Raw genomic sequence first — 23,104 nt, 5'->3', positions numbered from 1 at the left:
TAGATTAATAAGGCAGGCTAGTAACAAGCCCAGAATGATGTGGTAAAAAAAAAGAAGGTCAAACTAAAGAACAGGAAATCCATCTTAAAAACAATAAAAATATCCCCATAGAAAAAATGCCATGGCAAACAATGTAAACAATTATTTTGTTAATATTCCCATTACTTTAAGCAGTAAATTTAAGCAACAATTAACAGTGATGTCTCCAATGGTAAATACCAGCATGATGGCAATCCCATCAGACGAGCATTAAGTTCTAAAAGTCATTAAATGCTTGAAATCGAAATTGTCCTCTGGTTTGGATGATGTACCTGTATCAATAATTAAGAAAATTGCTCCATGTGTTGTCAAACCTATAGTGCACATAGCAAACTTGTCCCTCAGTCAAGAGATATTTCCGGATAAACTAAAAATCTCTAAAGTGATACCTCTATACAAAACTGGTGAGACATAAAATAGAAAATTACCAACCTATATCTCTCCTCCCATCCTCCTCCAAAATACTTGAGGAATTAAGGAAAATCAGGGTTACAAAACATATAGAAAAACATAAACTAATAAATAACAGTCAACATGGCACAGTACAGAAACAGCCATATTGCACAGAAATAGTAAGAAATTTTGAGTCAAATAAACAGGTTGTTGGAATTAATCTAGATTTAGCCAAAGCCTTCAATACTGTGAACAATGTAATATTACCAGGGAAACTTGAAGCAATATGCATCAGGGGTACCGTTAAAAATTGGTTTGAATCCTATCTGCAAAACAGGTCACAAGTTGTTGAGCCGAGGTCCTCCAAGAATCTTCACAATTTTAAACCCATATCTGAACCAAAACAAATTTAAATAGTTGTTTCTTAGGGCAGCATTCTGGGCCCATTGTTATTTCTAATTTATATCAATGACATACAGGCTCCAGACAGCTCAGCCAAAATTCTACTATTTGCAGATGACACGAGTATCATAATTAGTGATAAAAAAGAATCACTGTGTACTACAGCAGAAAAAATGCTCTCATACATACAGTCATGGTTTTATTCAAAAAGGGCTATCATGCTCCAATGTATTTACATCAGAGACGAAAATGGTAAAATAGGTCTAAGCAATAACCACACATGTAAATTACTAAGAAAGTACTTTGATCAACTCTTGATTTGTAGATAACTGAATTGTTAGCTAGAATTTCCAGATATTTGATGAAAACATGAAAGCAGATCTACCACCTACAGCAAACAAACAAACAAACAAACAAAAACCCTGAAAAACAACAAAGCCAGTGGAGAAGAAATAAAATCATCTCAACCATAACTGGTGTCAAGCAGAAATGATGACTAACCTTCAGATTATGTCTGAAGAAATATGGGAAACTGAAAAGATTCCAGAAGACTGGAAAGTGGCTCCTATCCATCCTGTGCACAAGAAAGTCATAGGCATTATCTAAATAATTGCACAGGTATATATCTGTTGCCAGTGGGCTGTATTATATTTTTAACAATATTACTAAACAAGGTAGAAGTAACACTTAACAGCCATTTGGGAGAATATCAGAGTGGATTTAGAAAGATCAAATCTGGCTCAGAACAGAATTTCAACTTTTAGTCCATACGAATTTTAAGACATAGTTTTAACATTTACAGGTTTTAGAAAAGCGTTTGATTGACAGGTTAACAGTGGGTAAAGTGACTCGAGAACTTGGCATTACACTAAACTAGCAAACCTTATTCGTGAAACACCCACACACTGAAGCATAAATAAGGTTTTGGTGTGAAACACCTAAGGCACTCAAAATAACAGGTGAAATGCAGGGTGACAACATGTTTCCACACCACCTCAACTGCATCTTAGAGGAAATAGTAAGATAATTGAAACAAAAGGCAAAGAACATAAGCTGTCACAATGAGACTGGAGACTTCAGGAAAAAGAGATACTGAAATTCAGTGTCTAGTATTTGCAAATGATTATGCCATTCTTTATAAAAATATAACAAATTCAGAAATACAAATCAACCTCTTGGAAGGTATACCTAACAAAGCAGCTTTAAAAGTTTCTGTAGAAAATTTTTTTTAGGACAAACATAAAAAAATGACCCAGAAATCCTAGTAACAGATAATGAACTGATAAAGAGGGTTTATAAATTTAAATATTTGTGAGGAAAGATTCAAGGCAATGGCTTCAAAAATATTTGCTGTAGACAAAAGAGTATGTAAAATGGAGAAAGCATATGATATAAAAATGAACATTTACAACAAGATGTGTGTGTCTAAAAATTTGAAAATATAGCACTACAGCACAGTAGTAAAACCAGAATGTCTCTATGCAAGTGAATGTTTAATGTTGAATTATGAATTATACAAACTTCAGGTCCTAGAATTAAGAATCATTTGAAAAATACTCAGACTGCTAGGAAATCCATAAGTATGAATATTAAGAAGTAATAAAGTATATTGCAGCATAGGAAAAACAACTGAAATGCTGCAGAAGAGCTGACTATTATTTTTTGGACATTTATACAGAGTGAACAGCAACAGGTTAACCAAACATATTGTTAAGCATCTTTGGGACAAGATGTCAACAACAGGACAGATTCAAGTAGTTAGGAAAGATTTGGAAAGAAATACAAGAGAAAGACCCAGCAGAATGATAGGATTTCAAGAAGAAAGTGTTGCAAATGCAAGCATTCCAAGGCAGGAAGAAGAAGAGGAAGACAGGGTCAGAATGGTCTGAGGAAGAAAAAAGGATAGATAGTGAAGACGAAGGAAACCTGGAAGAAGAACAAAGGAGGAAGCATTGAAATTAGTATGTTGTCATTAGATACCCCAAACAGAAAAACAAAAAGAAGAAGAATGTCTGTGATGTCATTAATATAAAACATCAATATCAAGGGCCCCACACACTTCCTTGGAGCACATCTACAGTTACATCTACAATGTTCCATATAGTTCTATGCAGTGTCCTATGTACCGATATCTTCAGCCTTGTCACGAAGTTCTTTTCATTTGTACATATTTTTTATTTAAACCACCCATCATCAATGCATTATGATGTTGGTACATCATTAGAAAATTAAATGTTGGGAGCAAAAACAGAGAGACGTCTTAAGTGAACACTGTGCACTGTGTTATTGTTACTTATGCAGCCGATACCAATAATGTAAGAGTGAGCATACAATGTATGCTTTAAGTCAGTCTTTCCCATCATTGTGTTTTGTGTTGTTGGGGGCATTACATGTGATCTAAGACAAGTTCATATGCCTAGGGATCAAAGGATACAGTTGTCTTTTCCTACATTTTTACGAAGTACATTACCTTGTTCTCACTTAATGTGGACACATTCTTTTAGGTAAATTGTCATTCTATGAATATTATGTTGACACAAAGCACTGCTACATTTTAATTTAAAATGGCTAAGTGGGCAAAATGAGAACAGTGGTGTTTATGAATATGTGGTTTCAATGGTAACGTTTTCACCATGTATGGGTATAATGCCATGGGACAGAGCATGGCAAGGAAAGATTTTCTAATTTAAAGGATGATTGTTTTGACATTATTGACCCTCCATTTTCAGAAAGACCTTCAGCATTTGATGATCTGAATGCATTAATCCACGATGATGCACATCATTGCACTCAAGAACCAGAAAATGTGATGAAGTATGACCATTCCGTCACTGTGCAGCATTTGAATACAAAGGAGAAGGTTCAGCAATAAAGCATATGGGTACCACATGCCAAACCATATAAATCAGTGGTTGGCTGTATGTACATTACCCTCTTGCTTGTTCTTGATTAGTGGGTGAATACCACTGACCATTTCTAACCTGTATTGTTACTGATGACTAGAAATTTTGTTTTTATGCTAATGTAAGAGAAAGAACGGAAAGGAATGCTTTAATCCAAACAAAGCAGCAGTGCCACATAGACTTTTGAGCATCCACACAAGATAATGTTATGGATATTGTGGAGAGGTCCGGTGTTAGAATATTGCTGCGGGGTGTGGGAGCCTTACCAGGTGGGATTGACGGAGGACATCGAAAGGGTGCAAAAAAGGGCAGATCGTTTTGTATTATCACGTAATAGGGGAGAGAGTGTAGCAGATATGACATGCGAGTTGGGATGGAAGTCATTAAAACAAAGACGTTTTTCATTGCGGCGAGATCTATTTACGAAATTTCAATCACCAACTTTCCCTTCTGAATGCGAAAATATTTTGTTGAGACCAATCTACATAGGTAGGAATGATCATCAAAATAAAATAAGAGAAATCAGAGCTCCAACAGAAAGGTTTAGGTGTTCGTTTTTCCCATGCGCTGTTCGGGAGTGGAATGGTAGAGAGATAGTATGATTGTGGTTGGATTAACCCTCTGCCAAGCACTTAAATGTGAATTGCAGAGTAATCATGTAGATGTAGATGTAGGTGACCATGTGGTGTACTATGAGTTGCTTGCATGAGGTGTAACTTCCCTGTTGGTATTTATTGTCAACAACAGACATCTTGCAGATATAGTCCCAGAAAAACATCCAGGAAGACTGTGTGAAGTGGTGCTATTCCACAGTAACAGTCACCAGCATTCTGCTAGACTGGCAACAAACACTATAGAACAACTGGGTTGAGAAGTCATTTTGCACCCACCCTTTTCATTTGATCTTGCACCCTCAGATTTCATCTTCTCTGCTCTCTGTTCAATGATCTTGACATACTTCCTTTGGGGTGAAAATACACTTTGAACATGGCTCTTTGCTACAAAATCACATGATTTCTACAGTTGTGGATTCAGAAAGTTATCCCAACAGACTGAAGTGAACAGCGAAACAAATTATATTATTTATGATGATTTAAGTCTCCAGTATGTATAGTCTGAGTTTTTAACTTGTAGGAAACACTACAGTGTTATGCATCAGCCTAAGAGGTTCGATTGGCCATGAAAGGGTTAATCTGGAAATAAGCAGTAAAAGGCTAAGCCTGGAATAACATTTGTCGTGTTCTGTCCCTCTGCCAATCAGATAAATTGTCATAAACCTGCAGGCCAACTGCGTGAGGAGTTGTGGTGGACAGATTTAATGCAAATGTCATAGAGGGGATGGGGTGGCAGAGGGTGTAACATAGGAGGTACAGGTACAGGTACAGAGCTAGGCATGGGAAAGGGCAGTGTAGGGGTGGCTAGTACTGAGGGAAGGATTGTGAAACTTAAGTTAAGGGGAACTCCAAAATTTTCAAATTAGGGAAGCTGGTATGGGAGTAGAGGGGGTGAAAGGAGTATGAGATGGGTCTCAAGAATGCAGTACACAAGTTGTGAAGCCACCAACAAGTCAGCCACCTTGTACTCAGTAGCATGTTGTCACCGGGTAGTCAATAACACTATTGGCAGGTGAGGGATTGAGAGTAACTGTGGCACCCAGATGGGTCAGGCTATTTCACACATCAGTCAGGTGGCAAAATTCATTACTACTTATCGTAATGTGCCTATTTGTAATGTTTGCTTAACATTACAATGACAAATTTCTAAATGTCAATTTGGTACTTAAAAAGTTGTCTTTTTTTCTCTTTGACCACATTTCCCTCACAATCTACTACAGTACACATTTTCATTGCAACTGCACATTTGTAATCAATCTTTCGTAGTTACAATAACACCGCCAATTTTCAGTATGAATTATGTATGACATAATTAACATCCAGTGTTAAGTTATAGTATAGAATTTTGAAAAACTGTTTCACAAAAATTATTTAGCACACCACCAATGGAATATTAATGTCAAAGAAAAAGATGAAAAATAAAGTACCACATAATAAAATATTAAAGTCATAACTTTAATGTGTAATTAAGCTACTGAAGGAAGCAAATATCTCACCTGCTAACAGTTCCTCCATCCTCAACTTCTGCGGCATCTGCAAAAATATTAAGAAGCTGAATAACTTTACATCAACAGAATTTGAGTGTAAATCAAACATCTTGATATGTGGCAGTGGTTGTCTTCTCACTGCACATGCTCATTTTAATGTCAAGAAGTTGCTACACTAAAATAGTGATGGAGATTACGAATCAGGTGCTGTGGCAAGTACATACATGAGAAATTTTATAAAAGTGAGATTGATGAAAACTGCATAATGATCCAAGTGAAGAACCACGAAATATTTTAATTTTAATTGTCTGAATTCATTACAGCTGCCATATACAGCCACTGTCACAGAGGAAGACAAAGGTGCCCGCAAAAAGCAAGGCAACATTGGTGTTTGGAGGCTGGTGTAAGGACACTGCCAGTCACCGAAATAATGGTACAGCTTAGTTTGCTGGAATGAACACCCCTCATGAAAGGGGAAAGGAATAACAGACCATTATAAAATTACAGACTGTCACAGTTAGGAGATAGAGAAATTACGTCATGTACAATTCTGATAGTGTCTCCATTGGATTTCAAGTTACTGAGAACCAGCAGATCCCAAAGTGTTGAGCCACAGCAGTTCACGTGGCACACGTTGCAAATGACATGCCATGTAGTGTAGCAGAGTTGTGGCAGCTTACAACTATGTGACTCACTTTCTTTTGTATTAGTAGTGTGATGTTGATTGGAAGCCATAAAGGCCACATGAATACCCAGAATCCTGATCGAAACACTTTAAACTATCTGCAAGTACTGTAATGACTGCATACCTACAAAAATGGAGGACACTGGCCTCAACAATACATTATGATTTTATGAGCTTTGTCTATTTAGGGGTGTACTAACCTGTTCCAGAGTGTTGTTGTGTTAGAGTAATTCTTCATCAAAGTTCATATTTTGGATTCCAACATGCTAATAGCTGCCCCAGAGGTAAGGAAGTTTAATGTGTTGAGGGTATGCCCACACATACTTAACATGCGTGGCCAGCACATAAGTTTTCATTTCAATTGAGTCACACTACCCTGTTAGGGAGCTTCTTACAGATGCAAGCAGTTTGTTCAAGGCACATTGTTGGTTAGGGTTTGGATAGTTATTTTCTATGTGAATTATGTATTTTGTGTTGATTAGCACATGCTCAGTTAGCCCCCAAACTACACTGAATAGCTCTTGTTGTTCACACTGCTACAGCAGACTGCAATGTGATTGAAATATAGCACTGTAGGCATCCAAATCGCTATTGATGGCATTCTCCCGTAAAAATGCATCAGTGGCAACTGGCATCAGTGTATCAGCCTCACTGATTTGTATCTGCACACACAGAAGAAGTGAGACTTGTGTGTTTCATAGTGAATGACTAGGTGGAAGCCACTTCATACTGTGGACAGTGTTAAGGTGATATGCAGAAAAGTATATCTAATTTACAAAGAAGATAGTGTAGGTGTCTTGAAGTGTACTATGTGACATTGGTAGCAATGATATACGGCATCATAAATCACAAATACTGTAACAGCCTAGCACATATTCATAGTAACACTGCAGAGAGCAACAATGACTGCATGAAGAACCAGCATAAAGGTGTGGGAGTTTAAACAATTGGAAAATTTTATATCCAGCAACTAGAGGAACTATATGCCAATTTGGATACACAGCTTAAACAACAAAACTATCATCAACAAGTGTGGTACTCAGTACTGGTGACTTAACATGAGGCATTCCTGTCAGGGACTGCTGTTACAACTTTTACAAGAAACTAATGTAACATTTACACAAAATCCAACTGCAATGTAAATTTGGATTCCTTGACACGCATAAGGCAAGTCCTACATCACTTGGAGGGGAAAGGAAATTTCAAAACTGAAGTCTTTAAAGTAATCTGTAAGAGCACAGTTTGACAGAACTACAGGCAATGCATCATTATCCCATTTTGGTATATTCGAGCATTTAATTGGGAAGCTGTTAGAGCAGTTGCTGTGGACAATTTTGAAGGCAACTTTGTATTTTGGCCATGCATATCTCTGTGGTCATGGCTAACAGGGATGGAAGCTGATATGACAGCAGCAACATAATGTGACTAATGTGAACACATCCAATAGAGAGGAAACTGCAAATAAGAATTTTTTGTCCAGTAGTGACTTGAGCAGGAGCATAATTGGACTGGGGCAGCCCAACAACTAGGGTCCCAATGGCAGTCAAAACAAAGGAAATACAAGAAATTAAAATGGAAACAAAAAGTGGAAAATAGGTAAAAACATCTGACTAAACACGTCCACAAATGTCCATAGCTCATTGAGGAGCTACAGTAGTGGTCTGGAATTAGTCTCTGAAAGTGAACTAAATGGATTTTGGTCCACTAAGCTTGTGTCAGTTGCTAACAGGATGCGGCTTAACTTCCAGCACTGCAGTACCTCATGAGAAACAAGTACTTTTATTCACTCTGTGAAGGCAGTACAGAATTCTCTGACCAGTTATTTGTACAGAAGTTGGTGGCAGTGACTGCACTGAAGTCATTCCATGTGGTACTGTGTTACAATCATTACTGTATGCCTCCTACCAGATTTAAACACATGATAATGAATTTAATAATGGTTACCGAGAGCCAAGGATGCTTGCACAAGGTAGACCAGAGTGGAGAACTGCATCAAATCCCATTCGGACTGACAATAACAGTAACAACAACAAGAACAACTGCAGTCCATAAACTGCATGAGTATGAGCCTAATACCAAGTGGTGCTTACTTTACAAACTGATTTTCTGCTACATCAGTCCCATACTGACTTCCCTCCTACCTCCCTCCCACCCACCCTACCTCCCTCCTTTCGCACTGCAGTTCTGCAAGTATGAAGTGTCTGAGATGAGTGGCAGTATAGTTACTTCCCACTCACCAAATCTATCACTCTTACTGAAGGGTGCAGTGATGTAAGACAGATTGTGATTTAGTAAGCAAATTGAGTGCACGGTCTTGCTATTGTTAGGTAGCACTGATTAGGACAAATGACCGACAGTCGAGATCAGATGGCCTCTAACAAAGCTGTGTTTAGTCAGGCTGTGGAGGATGCATGGGGAAATTACATGATGCAGTGTCCACAGTTGCATTTTTCCTCAATTACATGAAGGAAGAACAATCTCTGGACAAAGTTCATTGCTGTAGCTCAGGATTCAGACAAGAAATAAACACGTTTTGTCCAACAGAAATTAAATGGCATATTGTTTCTTATTCTACATACAGCATGAGGAAACACATGTACTCCATCAAATAAATGCAACATACAGACCAATTTCTATATATATACACCATTTAGAAACTACAAATTATCCTACTGCCCTGTTTTCTTATTTGGTCATGAGAGACTTTCCAATTTCTAATTTGCCTGTGCGAGAGAGAGAGAGAGAGAGAGAGAGAGAGAGAGAGAGAGAGAGAGAGAGAGAGAGAGAGAGAGAGAGAGAGAGAGAGAGGATATATTTTGCACATTTTTGGCTGAGTCCGATGGGTGGCAATAGAGTGGGAGAGAGATGAATTTGACATAACAAAAAATAGCCCTAAAAAGGGGCACTCTTGATTTATTCATTTCATGTATGTAGGCAGAGAGCAAGTAAAGAGAATGTAATACTCAAAATATTAAATTAAAAAAATTTATTTCAGGTACAAGGATAATGCCAACTAGAACTAGCTCAAATTTCCTTCTCTCATCTTTGATATTTTTCCGTCACCAAGAGATTTTGTGCTGGCTCTCACTGACAGAACACTGCACAGCAGAACAAGGAAAGAAAGTAAAATGTTCTCAGTCCATAACATTTTATCCAGAATGCCCCATTATTTCTGACTTCAGTCATGCACCCTGGCACTGAATCTGTGAGGCATTGGACCCATTTGTCAGAAGAGGCAACCCCACTGAGGCTTCAAAAAAAGCAGTCCAAAAGAGCATCAGCTATAAATGGTGTGTTTCACAGCCAGTTCTCTGTGTGTTCGTGCTACTTACACACACATAATTTCCATTGTGTTCATGTGAGCAGTCTCTCACAGCAAGTCCATTACATTAATGTCTATGTTGGACAGCTGCAGTTGAATGAGCAGACCTATACACAAGTGAATATTCTTCCTGTAGCATGAGATCCCCTCCACAATATAGCATTCACACTAAATGCAGCACCACTTTCTTCAAAATGTGGGCATACGGCCTGCTACTGAGGAAGCATTCCTGCTCCTCTCACAGAAATCCGACGCCCCCAACGGGGAAACCAACGCCCCCAACGGGGAAACCAACGCCCCCAACGGGGAAACCAACGCCCCCAACGGGGAAACCAACGCCCCCAACGGGGAAACCAACGCCCCCAACGGGGAAACCAACGCCCCCAACGGGGAAACCAACGCCCCCAACGGGGAAACCAACGCCCCCAACGGGGAAACCAACGCCCCCAACGGGGAAACCAACGCCCCCAACGGGGAAACCAACGCCCCCAACGGGGAAACCAACGCCCCCAACGGGGAAACCAACGCCCCCAACGGGGAAACCAACGCCCCCAACGGGGAAACCAACGCCCCCAACGGGGAAACCAACGCCCCCAACGGGGAAACCAACGCCCCCAACGGGGAAACCAACGCCCCCAACGGGGAAACCAACGCCCCCAACGGGGAAACCAACGCCCCCAGGAAACTGACAATCGGCTAGTACTACCTGTTGTCACCACTTATTCCCCATTATGTCTGGACCCTCGCGGCTGCTAAACTACTGTTTGGCCTTGGTAAGACAACTTATCTGTGAAAAGTACATTTTTCCACATTGCATTCAGATGGAGCTCTGTGGCTGCCAGCCAGTGTAACACATTTCCTCACTGAGTTCCTGTTTTATAGTGGATCATTGTGCGTGCAGTACAGCTTTCCTTGGCCCTCAGTGAACTGCATCATTGGAACTGGGAAGTTGGTCACTCACTACAACTGCTTTGTATCTAGGGGAGGGATTAGTTGGCTCTTACAGGCAAGCTATGTGTTATCCTGCTGTGTGCTCATTATCTTGAGCCAGGCATTCTGCTGATAGTGCCTCCTTCAACAAAATTCTTTAAAATTCTGTTTACAGTAGGGGTAGACTTCTGCCATTCCAAAGATTCATCAATCACACAGGTTGATATTTCATCCAAAGTTCCCAATACTCAGGCAACTTCCATTCCCATAGTCGCCCTTGGAGTGAATTTGTATAGCTTTAAAAATGCACGTTACTACCCCATAATATTTGTCATGTCAACACAGGATACATAGAAATGCACGACTCTGCCAGATATGTGACAAGCTTGGATGGAAACCCAAATCATCTGCATACTGCAGACGTTTGCTGAACCCTGCACAGCTTACACTGGGGACAGGCCACATATTTGAACAAAATTTCCTTAAACATTTTTGCCATTTATCAGCATGACAAGAGAGAAATCAGCATTGGACTAATATGCCATTTCTGATGACTAACACCTCTGACAATACCTCAGTTACAGTCATCCACTCACAAGCAGCACCACAGGAATATCACAGTCAAGCAAACATTAATGGTTTGAGTTGGAGCCAGGGCATGGGTAACAACAACCAAAGGTGTATTCATTTATTTCTTATGTCTGTTACTTGTAATTAGGGTCTCAGTGATGTTCTAAGACCTTCCATGACATCTTCCACTGATCTGTGCTGGCTGGGCTGTAGAGGGAAGAGACCAAACTGCGAGGTCATCGGTCTCATCGGTTTAGGGAAGGATGGGAAAGGAAGTCGGCCGTGCCCTTTCAAAGGAACCATCTCGGCATTTGCCTGGAGCAATTTAGGGAAATCACGCTGATCTGTGCCTGCAACTATTGCTGCTATGATGGTTTAACACAAGACTGCAACTCACCTCGCCATCATCTTCTTTATCTTCCCCTTCTCCCTGTTCCCTTTTTCGAGCACGATATGCAGTACACTAGGACTCCCATACAAGACAAACATCGTGTGATGAAAACCTGAATAGTATTGTAGACCCAGGGAAGAAATTTTCTCTCTTTTTGCTGTAGAAATGTTTGTGGAAGTGCACTTCACAATGTTGATATTGTGCTGGAATATACACAAGCATTGTAATGGAAAGTGAAGTTATACTTTGGCACATGTGACAGATGAGATCTGATGGAATATGATCAAATGTTTTGTTGCAACACTTGGCTTACCTAGGCCTGCAACTGGATGATACTGTGAATCATTAGTTTTACTGTTTCTATTCTTTACCATGAGGTCTGGTTCGTGTTCAAATAGCTATATCAAATTTGGCACCAATTCTACATCTACACCAGTAAAGGCACATAAGTGAGTACTTAAGATGCCAGCATCCGAGTTCAAATGCATCTGGAAGCTTTTAATTGTTGGCATTTTTTTTTCTGGTAGTTCATAATATATGTAATAGATTATAGTTAATATTCTCTGACAAATAGCTGACCCAGTAATGTTGATAACTAATTTAATAATGCTGCCTGCCCATTCATTAGAGCTTTAATGGCTGTGTGTAGGTGCACAAGTACATCATTATTTGTTCACTCTTTGTCAAAGTACTCTGGGAAATTTTAACCTCTGCTTTAAACATTTAAGGATGGTAAGTATTAAGTGTGGTTGTAGTAGTGTGTAACATTTCTTATCATGAACTGTTAAAGGTTTCATGTTTCATTCTGTCTTTTAAGAAGAGCTCTTCAAAAGTTGCTTTTGTTGTTGGTTATTTTCTCTATCATAAAACATTATAACTTTCATGACTTTATCTACCGGTACTTTAATAAATGTATCTGAAACAGAGTGAAGCCCATACGCAACAAGAGCAGCTATTTAATTACTCAGACACACAATTCCATTATTTGCATAAATGTCCAAAAAATCTGTCTCTCTCTTTCTAGTGAATTTGCAAAAACAATTAAAAAATGGAAATGTGTAGCTTTGAACTCTGCACCTTCAGGTTACCGTGCAATGCTTCTATCATTTCACCATGGAGAATGGATTTGGGAAGAGCAGGTAATTTTGAGGCCTTAACCTTCATTCCAAAACATGCAGAGATATATTTTCAAGCTGCAAAATGAAGAATATGAGTGGCAGTGGAATACAAAAAACTTGTTGGTAATACTGGTCTTCCATTCTTAGCTGCTTGAATGGTAGACAGTGAGCACTTAGAACCTGAATGCCAATTAATATACTAAGGCTAAGAGAGTGCATATGTCAGTGATTTGAACCTTCTGAGAGTCAGGTCCATAACCTATGCAGTTAAGTAAGCGATCACTAGCATATGGGGCATACACGAATACTGAGTCAGTATCAGACACCTCACATTTACCACACCAATGACACTCATCTCCCCGAGATCAATCCCTGGTCTGGTTTTTACGGCACTATTGCCAAATGGTCTGATCTTTCCTGGCTTTTGTCTAATAAGGCACAATTGTTTGTTTGCTGATGAGTGTACACTGACCTGACCCCTATCCCAGCACCTCAATGCCTCGAGCCATCACAATTCTTCAGAAATGAATTTAACAATACCATGGAAGGCACACAGGCATGACAAAAAAAAAAACTGTAAGAAAGTGAGCTCTCAGTGAACAAGGCCTCTGTTATATATAGATAACATACACTCACATACTCACGCAAATGCAACTCTCACACACGTGATCACACTCTCTGGCAGCTGAAGCCAGGCTGCGAGCAGTTGCACATGACGAAACAGGCAATCATGTGGGGGTAAGGAGGATGCTGGGACAGGGTGTGGGAGGGTAACAGGGTAGGGGTGGGCAACAGTAGACTGCTGGAGATGACCTACAGGAGACAGGACATAATAAAGTTAAAGGCAATAGCAAAGAGGGTCACACTCAAAACAGTACCCTGAGGCACACCAACTTCCTGGTGAAGGTGTCTGACAAGGCAGTACCAACATTCCTTGAAAAATCAATACTTTAAAAATACCTGAAGGACATGGGGCATGTGGCCTCAGAAGTGCCACATGTAGAGAGATCAAGAATACCCATCCTTCAGAAGGTGTTTTAGGCTTTCTGCAAATTTAAAAACACTGCCAGTGTCGGATATATCCACAGAAAACCATTCGCGACACACGTTGACAAAGTGATGAGATGGTCAGCTGCAGGACGGCCTGCTCAAAATCCGCACGGTACAGTGGTCAGTGAATTGCCACACTAGTCACTATACCAGCCAGGCATGAATTACATGTTTCATCAGTTTGCAAACACAGCTTGTGGGAGAAACGGGGCAGTAACTAAAAGGAAGGTATTTTTCTTACTGGGCTTGGGTATGGGTATGGGAATGACAGTGTCTCTATGCTGGCATCTGGCAAACGGTGCCCTCTGCCCAGATGCAGTTGTACATAAGAAAGAGCAAGTGCTTGCCCACAAAAGAAAGGTTTAGCAACATCTGAATGCAAACATCATCCAGCACTGTGTTGGAGGATCGATATGAAGTGAGAGCAAGTTCTCGCCCAATCATACTAAAGGCAGCTTGTAGCACTCGCTAATCTGCCAAAATAAGGGTACTACCCAAGCCTCCTCCACTTGTTTCTGGTGGAGGAAGGCAGAATGATAGTGGGTGGAGCTTGAAATCTCCGCAGAATAGCAGCCCAATGGATCTTGGTCCTGCAGGGCCCATACAACAATTGAGGTAGTGGAACTGTTAGAAGAACTACTTAAGGAAATCTAGTTAGATTTTTGCTATCCTGAAGGGTGCAACGACACTGTGCATGCAACTGTTCATAATGAATGCAGTTTGCCATCATAGAATGATGGTTAAAAACATGGAGAACACATCTCTGCATGTGAGTTGAGTCACAACACAGCTCAGTCAATCAAGGCACTGGGACATGGCACAGTAAAGATGAAGTGCGAGAATGGAATATTGTGTGGTGGTAATGATGGCATTTGTAAGATATTCTACCTGGTCATCACAACTGAAGAAATTATGTCACTCAAAGGGTGCCAGGGAACAGTAAATCTCCAGTCATCCCTAGAAAGTTGCCATTTCGGTGTGCATATATGTGGGGTAGGAGTCAGAAAATGGATAGCAAATGGTAAATGGTTGCTCGAGTACGTACTAGACACAGTGATGAGATGATGGGCAAATTGGGCAGTGCAGGAGATTTCCAGATATGGGTAGGAGTGCATGTAGTATAAAAGGAAGATCAGTACTCCCACGATAAGGCAAATGAGGTTAAGGTGACTGAGAAGTTCAGCCTAGAGGGCACCTCTCTGTCAGGTTCTGGGAGATTTCCAAAGGGAATGGTGTGCATTACAGTCAACGAGCAGCAGAAAGGGGTGAGGGAGTTGGCCAGTAAGCTGGATGTAGAGTGTCCATGACACCGAATGACTGAGGGATGTAAACAGTACATATGCAAAAGTTCAGGAGAGGAAGTAAAATGCAGACAGGAATAGCTTCAAGCTGGGTAGTCAGGTTGCAGGGTTGACTTTGAACGTCGTTTCATATGAGCAGCATGACTCCCCTCTCTCCTCCTACGATATGGAATGCCATCTTTGGAGAGAGGGAGTCAAAGCAGACTGGGAAGAAATACAAAAGCTCAAATCAGTCTTGAGGAAGCAATTTTGTTTCCTGCAGGCACAGAACTAGCAGAGGATGCGATTCCAAGAGCAGCCGCATGTCATCTTTTTGGATTGAAGGCCACCAGTATTCCATTGGAATAATGTCATGATTAGGAAAGAGGAGGAGGGAAGAAATGGAGAGGTGGCACCTCAGCGGCCATTCCTGTGTTACATTCTTGATTGCATTTACATAAACTTATGGCTCCTCTTTTTTGGTTTCTTAAACATTTTATTTTATCTGACACATTCCATGACCTTTAAGATTTGTGCCACATATTGGTCCTAAACAACAAGATGTATGAAAAAGAAACCACTTACTGGATAAAGGACTGTTTGCCATGGTCATGGGAGCTGGCAAGTAAGTCAATGCAAGATCTGAAAGATCACAAGAATGATCATTCGATTCTGTTTAATGTACCAGAGACCTATATTAATATTACTGAAAGCAATTCCCTAACAACAAAAGTAACTAAACAGTTACTTTGAAATCACACTGCACAATTTGTGATGCACGTGCTTAAGTACACTAAGGTAGTTTTATTGAATTACTAATCAACATTTGTCAAACATAACAAACACTATGACAAGTATACCTCTCAAAGTAGTTCACTTGGTAGTTATTTCACAAGCAGGAAAGTATTTTCAGAAGAGTTTAGGAAGTTTGACAGGCCATGAATGTATGGAGGAGAATGAGTCTGATATCATTCTAGAAAGGTACTTTGAAACGTGTTTGCGATTGCGAGTACCTGTCATTTGTGTTTGTGATATTTGCTCAAAAATGGGGAAATCTCAGTTCCCAACTGCAATCAGCAAGCATTTTAGACAACAGTAAGTGGTAAGTGTCGATTTTGAGGAATTTTTATTGTCATGTTTAAAGAGTATCAACTATGGTGTAACACATCGCTTTGGTAAAGGCGTACATCTCACAATGTCTATAGTACCGATGAACAATGGTCACCACCACAAAGTGTTTTTTTTTTTTTTTTTTTAATTCAAATGGTGGCTTTAAACTTTTATACCCTTCTCTGTTGTGCATAATGTGGTGTCACCGTCAGACACCACACTTGCTAGGTGGTAGCCTTTAAATCGGCCACGGTCCGGTAGTATATGTCGAACCCGCGTGTCGCCACTATCAGTGATTGCAGACCAAGGGCCACCACATGGCAGGTCTAGAGAGACTTCCTAGCACTCACCCCAGCTGTACAACCGTCTTTGTAGTGATGGTTCACTGACAAAATACGCTCTCATTTGCCGAGACGATATTTTAGCATAGCCTTCAGCTACTTCATTTGCTACGACCTAGCAAGGCGCCCTTATCAGTTACTATTGATATTGTGAATCATGTACCATCAAGACAGACGTTCATCATTAATGGATTAAAGTTAAGTATTCCACCAGCTAAGTCCATTTTTCTAAATTCTAATTTCCTTGTCCTGTTCCAGACCTCACGCCAGCCTGTGTGAGTTAAAACGCATGCATTTTGTCCTCCTCTAGTAACACCCTCCAACCAAAACACACAAAATCTAGTGGAGACTGATGCAGCATATCTGCAGGGTGGGATAACGATAATTAGTTTATCGTTCTTCACAGTTCATTATGATTTCAGTGTTTTATTCTATCATGATGATGATGATACCTGGTTACGGGGCACTCAATGGCATGGTTATCAGCATCCACAGGAATTCCCAACTTTTACATGGTCCAGCCATGCCACTTTCACAAATGATGATGGCAACACAAACAACCAGTCCATGGGTTTATTCCTTGCTGTCTCATTCTTGTTCAGCAATGTGCCTTCCCCCTAGAACTGTCAGCATCATGACAACTGCCATTACATCAGGAGAACGAAGATGAAGTTGAGCTGTCAGTAAGATTCTGTACACTGACCAATGACACATGACTTGACATTAATAATTAAAGAGAGTTACTTGTTTTAAATTAAGAGCCAGTATATGAGTGGTCTTTGAGATATTTTTTTTGGGTCATTTAGCAGGTAATTTAGACTTGAGATAGCATTTCAGTTAACAGTGCTAAAGAAGTTGCAAAGTTTGTGATGTCAGGTAACAGACTGCCATGGGAGACGCAATGAGACTGAAATGGAGATGAACAGGATATTAATAAAGGTGTTTATTTGATTAAGCAAGTGGGTAGTGTGCAAAGTAGCTCAGAATAGGAGGAAGTATTTTAACGGTTCCAAGCCCTGAGCTGATGAAATATGTCCTCACCCAGGGAGGAGGACAGGAAGCAGTGTGAAGTTTATTACATGCCACAGAACCAAACTTTATGTGCTACTGGTGAAAATCACACTTGCTCTGCCAGTCTCATACGTGCATCCACTACTTTCACTCACCTGAGCGATGGGACGCGTGCCTTTCTCCTCAGCAGGGCCTGATTGACAAAAAAAGAATTTTCGTTTTAACATAAAAAATACCTTATCTGCACAAGTAAAGCAAACTAGTGATAAACTAAGTGTGTTTCAACATGACCTGATAAAGAACAGAATCAATTGTTTCTATCTTTTAGAAAACCTACGGATCAGTGTATAATTGAGCATCTAATCTACTCAATTATAAACAACCATCAATATTACCGAGTTCCAGAAAGCCAGAACTTTATTCCAGTTGCATGCTTGCTATCTGAAGACTGGCAGGGACAAATAAATGTTTATTGTCATCATTTCACATAAAAATTGCTCAAATTTTAAAATTTAAGATCCTGTACTTATCTGCTTTATAAAACATACAATCTTATGTTACACAGTTAACACACTGTTTCATGTTTAACATTTAGGAACTGTGTGTAAGCTTGTTTATGCACCTTCACTAATTGCATTCATGTACTGACATTATATTCATCCAGTATTTGGCAATGAGAGCACTTAGTGTTTTGCAGAAAACTTCACCAATTATTTTAAATTATCATGAATTTCTCTCACAGATACCCCACAGAAAGTAATAGCAAAAATGTTTATCACTTACCACATTTTTGCTGTTTGTGCAGTAATAATGCCACATCAAACACATTCAATGTAACACTCCTTTCTTTACTTACACATGGGTACAAGTAGTGAGGAGAATGAGTGGCAGGTGAGGCAGATTATTTCTCAGGTGGATTTTTTGTGGAGGTGAGACAGAAAGAAAATCTGATGCGTATGGGAACAGGATGGATTAGGAGACATAATTGGAATGAGGTAGAAGTGGGTGGTGTAGCATCTGGCTGGTGCTTTACAATCCTGCCTTATGCCACACAACAGAGGTATGTCAGTTGCTGGCATCTTAACAGGCTTGAAACTGAAACTCACCCTCAGTACAGCGGATCTTGCCAATGACAGCCACTGCATGGTTTCCAACCTGGAGCCATGTGACACTGGACAACTTAACAGTATTTCTCCACTACATAGCCTTTGTAGGAGAATGTACAGTGGCTCACCAGCCAACCCAAGTTCCAGACTCGACATCAACTATCTACGATGGAATGCATGACTATATTAATAAGAATGCAGCCCACAATATTGGCATTGCCAGTGCAACCTACAGCAGTGTTCGTCAGTTGTTACAGAGTGCTCAACTGGAAGCTTCATGAATAGTTTTCATATTAGTGGCAATCTTTTCATGCATCAGGGCATACTCTACCTTGCCTTCATCACAAAGTTGTTTCATTTGCTTCATGTTGGCATGTACCATCTGTCCCGCAATGAAACACTCTTCCTCTTGTCCACTCAGGAACATCTCTCTTCTTGTGCTTTTATAATTCCTTTTTTGTCTCTGGAAGCTTTCTACCAGTGTCTTGTGATCCATTAGGTAGCCTTCATCTCTGTGTTCAAGTGCTTCTGCATAGTGTTTGAATGGTTTTGCTCCGTGTTCAAATGCCTTGTGCCACTTCTTTCTTTCATCCTGGTATCTTTCTGCCTGCACCATTCCACATCATCATCCCTCCTTACTGATGTCTTGGCCCAGTTTCTGTATTTTTCTTCCAGGTGTGTGCCTCATGGATGGCATTGCCATCTCCTCCATGGGGATGACAGTTCATACTTTTGGCTGCTGTTACAGTCAAAACTTTTCCTCTGAGCACAGCAACATTGGAATCTAGGACATCATCAGTGCAGCTTGCAGTGCTCAGCTTAGCTCATATTAGTGACAGCCTTACAGCATATCAGGAGTATTTTTATGTTGCTTGCACTAGGAAGCTGTTTCACTTGCCCAACATTATCATGTGCCTTCTGTGTTGCAATGAAGTTCTATTGTTCATGGCTACCTGAGCACATCTCTCTCCTTGTGCATGGATCATCCACATTAGGTGGGACATATGACCATGAGTGTGGGTGGCAGATGGGGCAAGGCAGCTCCCAGCTGGACTCCCTGTAGAGAGGTGAGGCAGAAAGACGAACAGATTGGTCTGGGATCAAACTATAGTGAAAGTCTTGATGGGAAATATTTTATGAACAAAGGTACTGGCACCAGAGACAAATCTAGTGAACAGGAAGTGATACTGTAGTATCAGCCATTCTCTCCAAAAGCATTGACACATTCATCCCACATGCTTCAGTTGTTTCCACTCTACTATACACTCCCAGCACCTTCATTTTAGAGGTGATCAGCTTTCATATGTTATAAAGTAGACCATAGAAACCTTATTTCTGCTGACTGTATTCTTCATAACCACCCTACCCATTATTCAAAAGACAGCTCCATAAATAATTGTAAACAATTAATTCCAAGAAACTACTGAGACATTCAAGACAAAATAAGGAAAAGAAAACAAATTTCTCCAGTACACTATCTCATGAGAAAGAAGAAAAACAGTACATCAAAAGAACAGTATCTGTACATTTCTGGTGGTAGATTTCCAACTACAGTCATGATTTTGATATGATTTTCATTAATAAAGACATGCATTAATTTTAGTTACAAGACACAGACATCAGTTTTCTTCAAGAATGAGTTATCAGTGAAAATAGATGTCAAATAGTATATACCTAGCAAATAATGTAACAAAGATAAATAATATCTACACTGTCTTTGCCATCCACAATTAAGCCAAAGATAGGAAGCTCCTTCTACAAAACATACTGTACTCACTTCTGTACCAACAAAGAAAAAACACATTCTAGCATCACCTGTCAGCTTCTGGGTTCTAATTGTACATAAACTGAACAAAAGATCACAGTACACAATGAAATGTGACATTTCTATGGTTGTGCAGATTCTGAAACAAACATTTTGGCAGGACCTTTATGTCTGATTGACCACAGAAAGGTTAAGGGAGCCCCTGAAAATAACTTATGGTAGTGCTGAACGCATCAGCTATGACCATTTATAAACTACATTCACACCCCAATATTTCCATTTAAGTTACTACCCTAATAGGTTGTACAAAAATGTTCAGTTTTGAAATATAAATCATCCTCAGTTTCTTCTACTCACATCATTCATTCATTGGAGTCCCACTGTTTGATTAAGCCTCTTCCCTGGCTTCTCCTGGTATTCTGGTCTCAAGCTACAGGCATTGCAGCTTGAAGTCCATGTAGCCTGATATCCACTCAATGCCTCTCACCAGACTGTCACCTCAATGTTCCCCCCACTCACCTCCCTAGGATACGAGCATGTAATTGTCTTATCCTATCTGTCACTCACTCCATCACTACATGTATCACTCATCTCCACTACCTCCACACTACGTCTCCTAATCCTGCCTGTTCCCTGTCCATTTTTCTGTTTCCTTTTCCCTCCCAGTAATTCTCAGCACACATATTTCCACAGCTATAGAGGCAAACTTTGTATTTCTGTAAGTCAGTAAATACTCGCCCCAAATCAAAGTCCTCAATATTCAAAAACATAAATATAATGAAATATATTATGATTTCTGGATTCTAATTCAATTGTGTATGGTGGACTGACCAAGGGGTTGCAGAAATCACATAGATAAGAACTATAAACCCACTATCCAATCAAAATACCTGGGCACCTTATGTAACGGGCAACTGAGCACTTTAATTCAATGAGAGGTGGAGCTACTATTATAGGAAGTGAAATGATAATTAAATGGACACCCTAGCTGCAAACAGGCGGTGATGTACTTCATTGGGGAAATGGTGAAAATGTGTGCCCCAACCGGGACTCGAACCCGGGATCTCCTGCTTACATGGCAGACGCTCCATCCATTTAATTATCATTTCATTTCTAGCAAAGCTGCAGGGTGATCCACAGTAATTGTTCTTTCGGGAACAGATACTACCGTCATATATAGTTAAAATACGGCTTCCCGGCCATTGACCTTCTTGTGCGAACGCACACGTTATGCCCAAACTCGTACGGGACTTGGTAGATTAATCTGCCACAAGTAATGAGTACGATCGGCAAACATCTGTTAGGCACACTACGAAAGTAGTGGGGTGGACATGTTGGGAATGTGGATCTCACAGGGAGTGTGCAAGGGATAAGTCCCTGCAGACGCACTATCCTCTGTGCCCGCAGTGGCTCAGATGGATAGAGCGTCTGCCATGTAAACAGACGATCCCGGGAACGAGTCCCGGTTGGGCCACACATTTTCAACATGTCCCCAATGAAGTACATCACCACCTGTTTGCAGCTAGGGTGTCCATTTAATTATTTCATTTCTAGAAAAGCTGCATGGTCATCCATGGTAATTGTTCTTTCGGGAACAGATACTGCCGTCATATATATTATAGGAAGTGGCAGGTAATACTGTTTTGTAAGCAGAATTCATCAGGCAGGGATCTGAGTACACTGAACATGGACTTTTCTTTGCATTACACCTGAATAATTAACACAGGGATGCATTTCAGCCCTTCCAAACTTGCCCAAGTCAGCTGTCAGTGATTTGACAGTTAAGTGAAAATGTGAAGGAACAACCAATGCTACATGAAGTCCAGGCACACACAGTATGCTGATGGACAAGTGCTTCTATCATTGTGGTAGGAAATAGTAAAAACCAGCTTGCAGTTAGATGCTGCAGTCACTCTTCAGTTTTGAAGTGCAGCTAGGAGCCCGCTAAGGAAATGGCTGTGTACAGGGAGTTAGAAAAACTGGTTAGAATGGCTGAGCAGCTTCTGGAAACAACATTTCTGTTCAACATAAAGTCACACTGACTGTAGCATAAAAACCTATGACTGCTGGTGAGTGGATAAGTGGAAACGAGATTTGGAGTGACAAACAGTGCTATACTCCGTGGGTATCTGACGGAAGAATTTGGATGTGGTGACTACTAAGTGAACATTATCCGCCATTACCTCTACTGCCAACAATGCAGTGCAGAGCAGGCAGTGTAACAATATGCAATTTCTCCTCTTTAACTTGTTCTCCCCTTATTGTACTTCAGGATATGATAAATGCAGAAGGGTAAGTACATATTTGACATTATTGTGTACTATACACAGCAGGGGAACAGTTCACAGATAATGACCGATTTGATCAGCTCAACACTTGTACCTCTCATGGATCAGCATTGTTAGGCAAAGGCTTATAACCAGTGGCATTCCTGAAGAAGGTTTGCCTGCCGATGTTCCAACCTGAAAGCAATGGATCGTCTTAGGGATTAGTTATAAATGGCATTTTCACTCTATACCTTGTGTCCAATATTTCTACCTTGTCTGGTATCAGCTAGTAAGGAAGAATGGGCTGGCATCCACCCACA

At 40.3% G+C, this 23,104-nt stretch overlaps 1 protein-coding gene across 1 annotated transcript in view; it reads left to right on the top strand.

Annotated features, from left to right (window-relative positions):
• The window catches only part of LOC124796221 (CAR1 transcription factor-like), a 49,691-nt gene that overhangs the window by 5,705 nt on the left and 20,882 nt on the right, over nt 1–23,104 (top strand). Inside the window, exon 2 of the mRNA XM_047260312.1 lies at nt 10,090–10,518. Coding sequence (XP_047116268.1) covers nt 10,090–10,518 — 429 coding nt within the window. The remainder of the gene's footprint in view (nt 1–10,089; nt 10,519–23,104) is intronic.

This window comes from Schistocerca piceifrons, chromosome 4, assembly GCF_021461385.2.
Source record: "Schistocerca piceifrons isolate TAMUIC-IGC-003096 chromosome 4, iqSchPice1.1, whole genome shotgun sequence".
Classification (NCBI taxonomy): domain Eukaryota; kingdom Metazoa; phylum Arthropoda; class Insecta; order Orthoptera; family Acrididae; genus Schistocerca; species Schistocerca piceifrons.
This window is presented reverse-complemented; position numbering and strand designations above follow the sequence as displayed.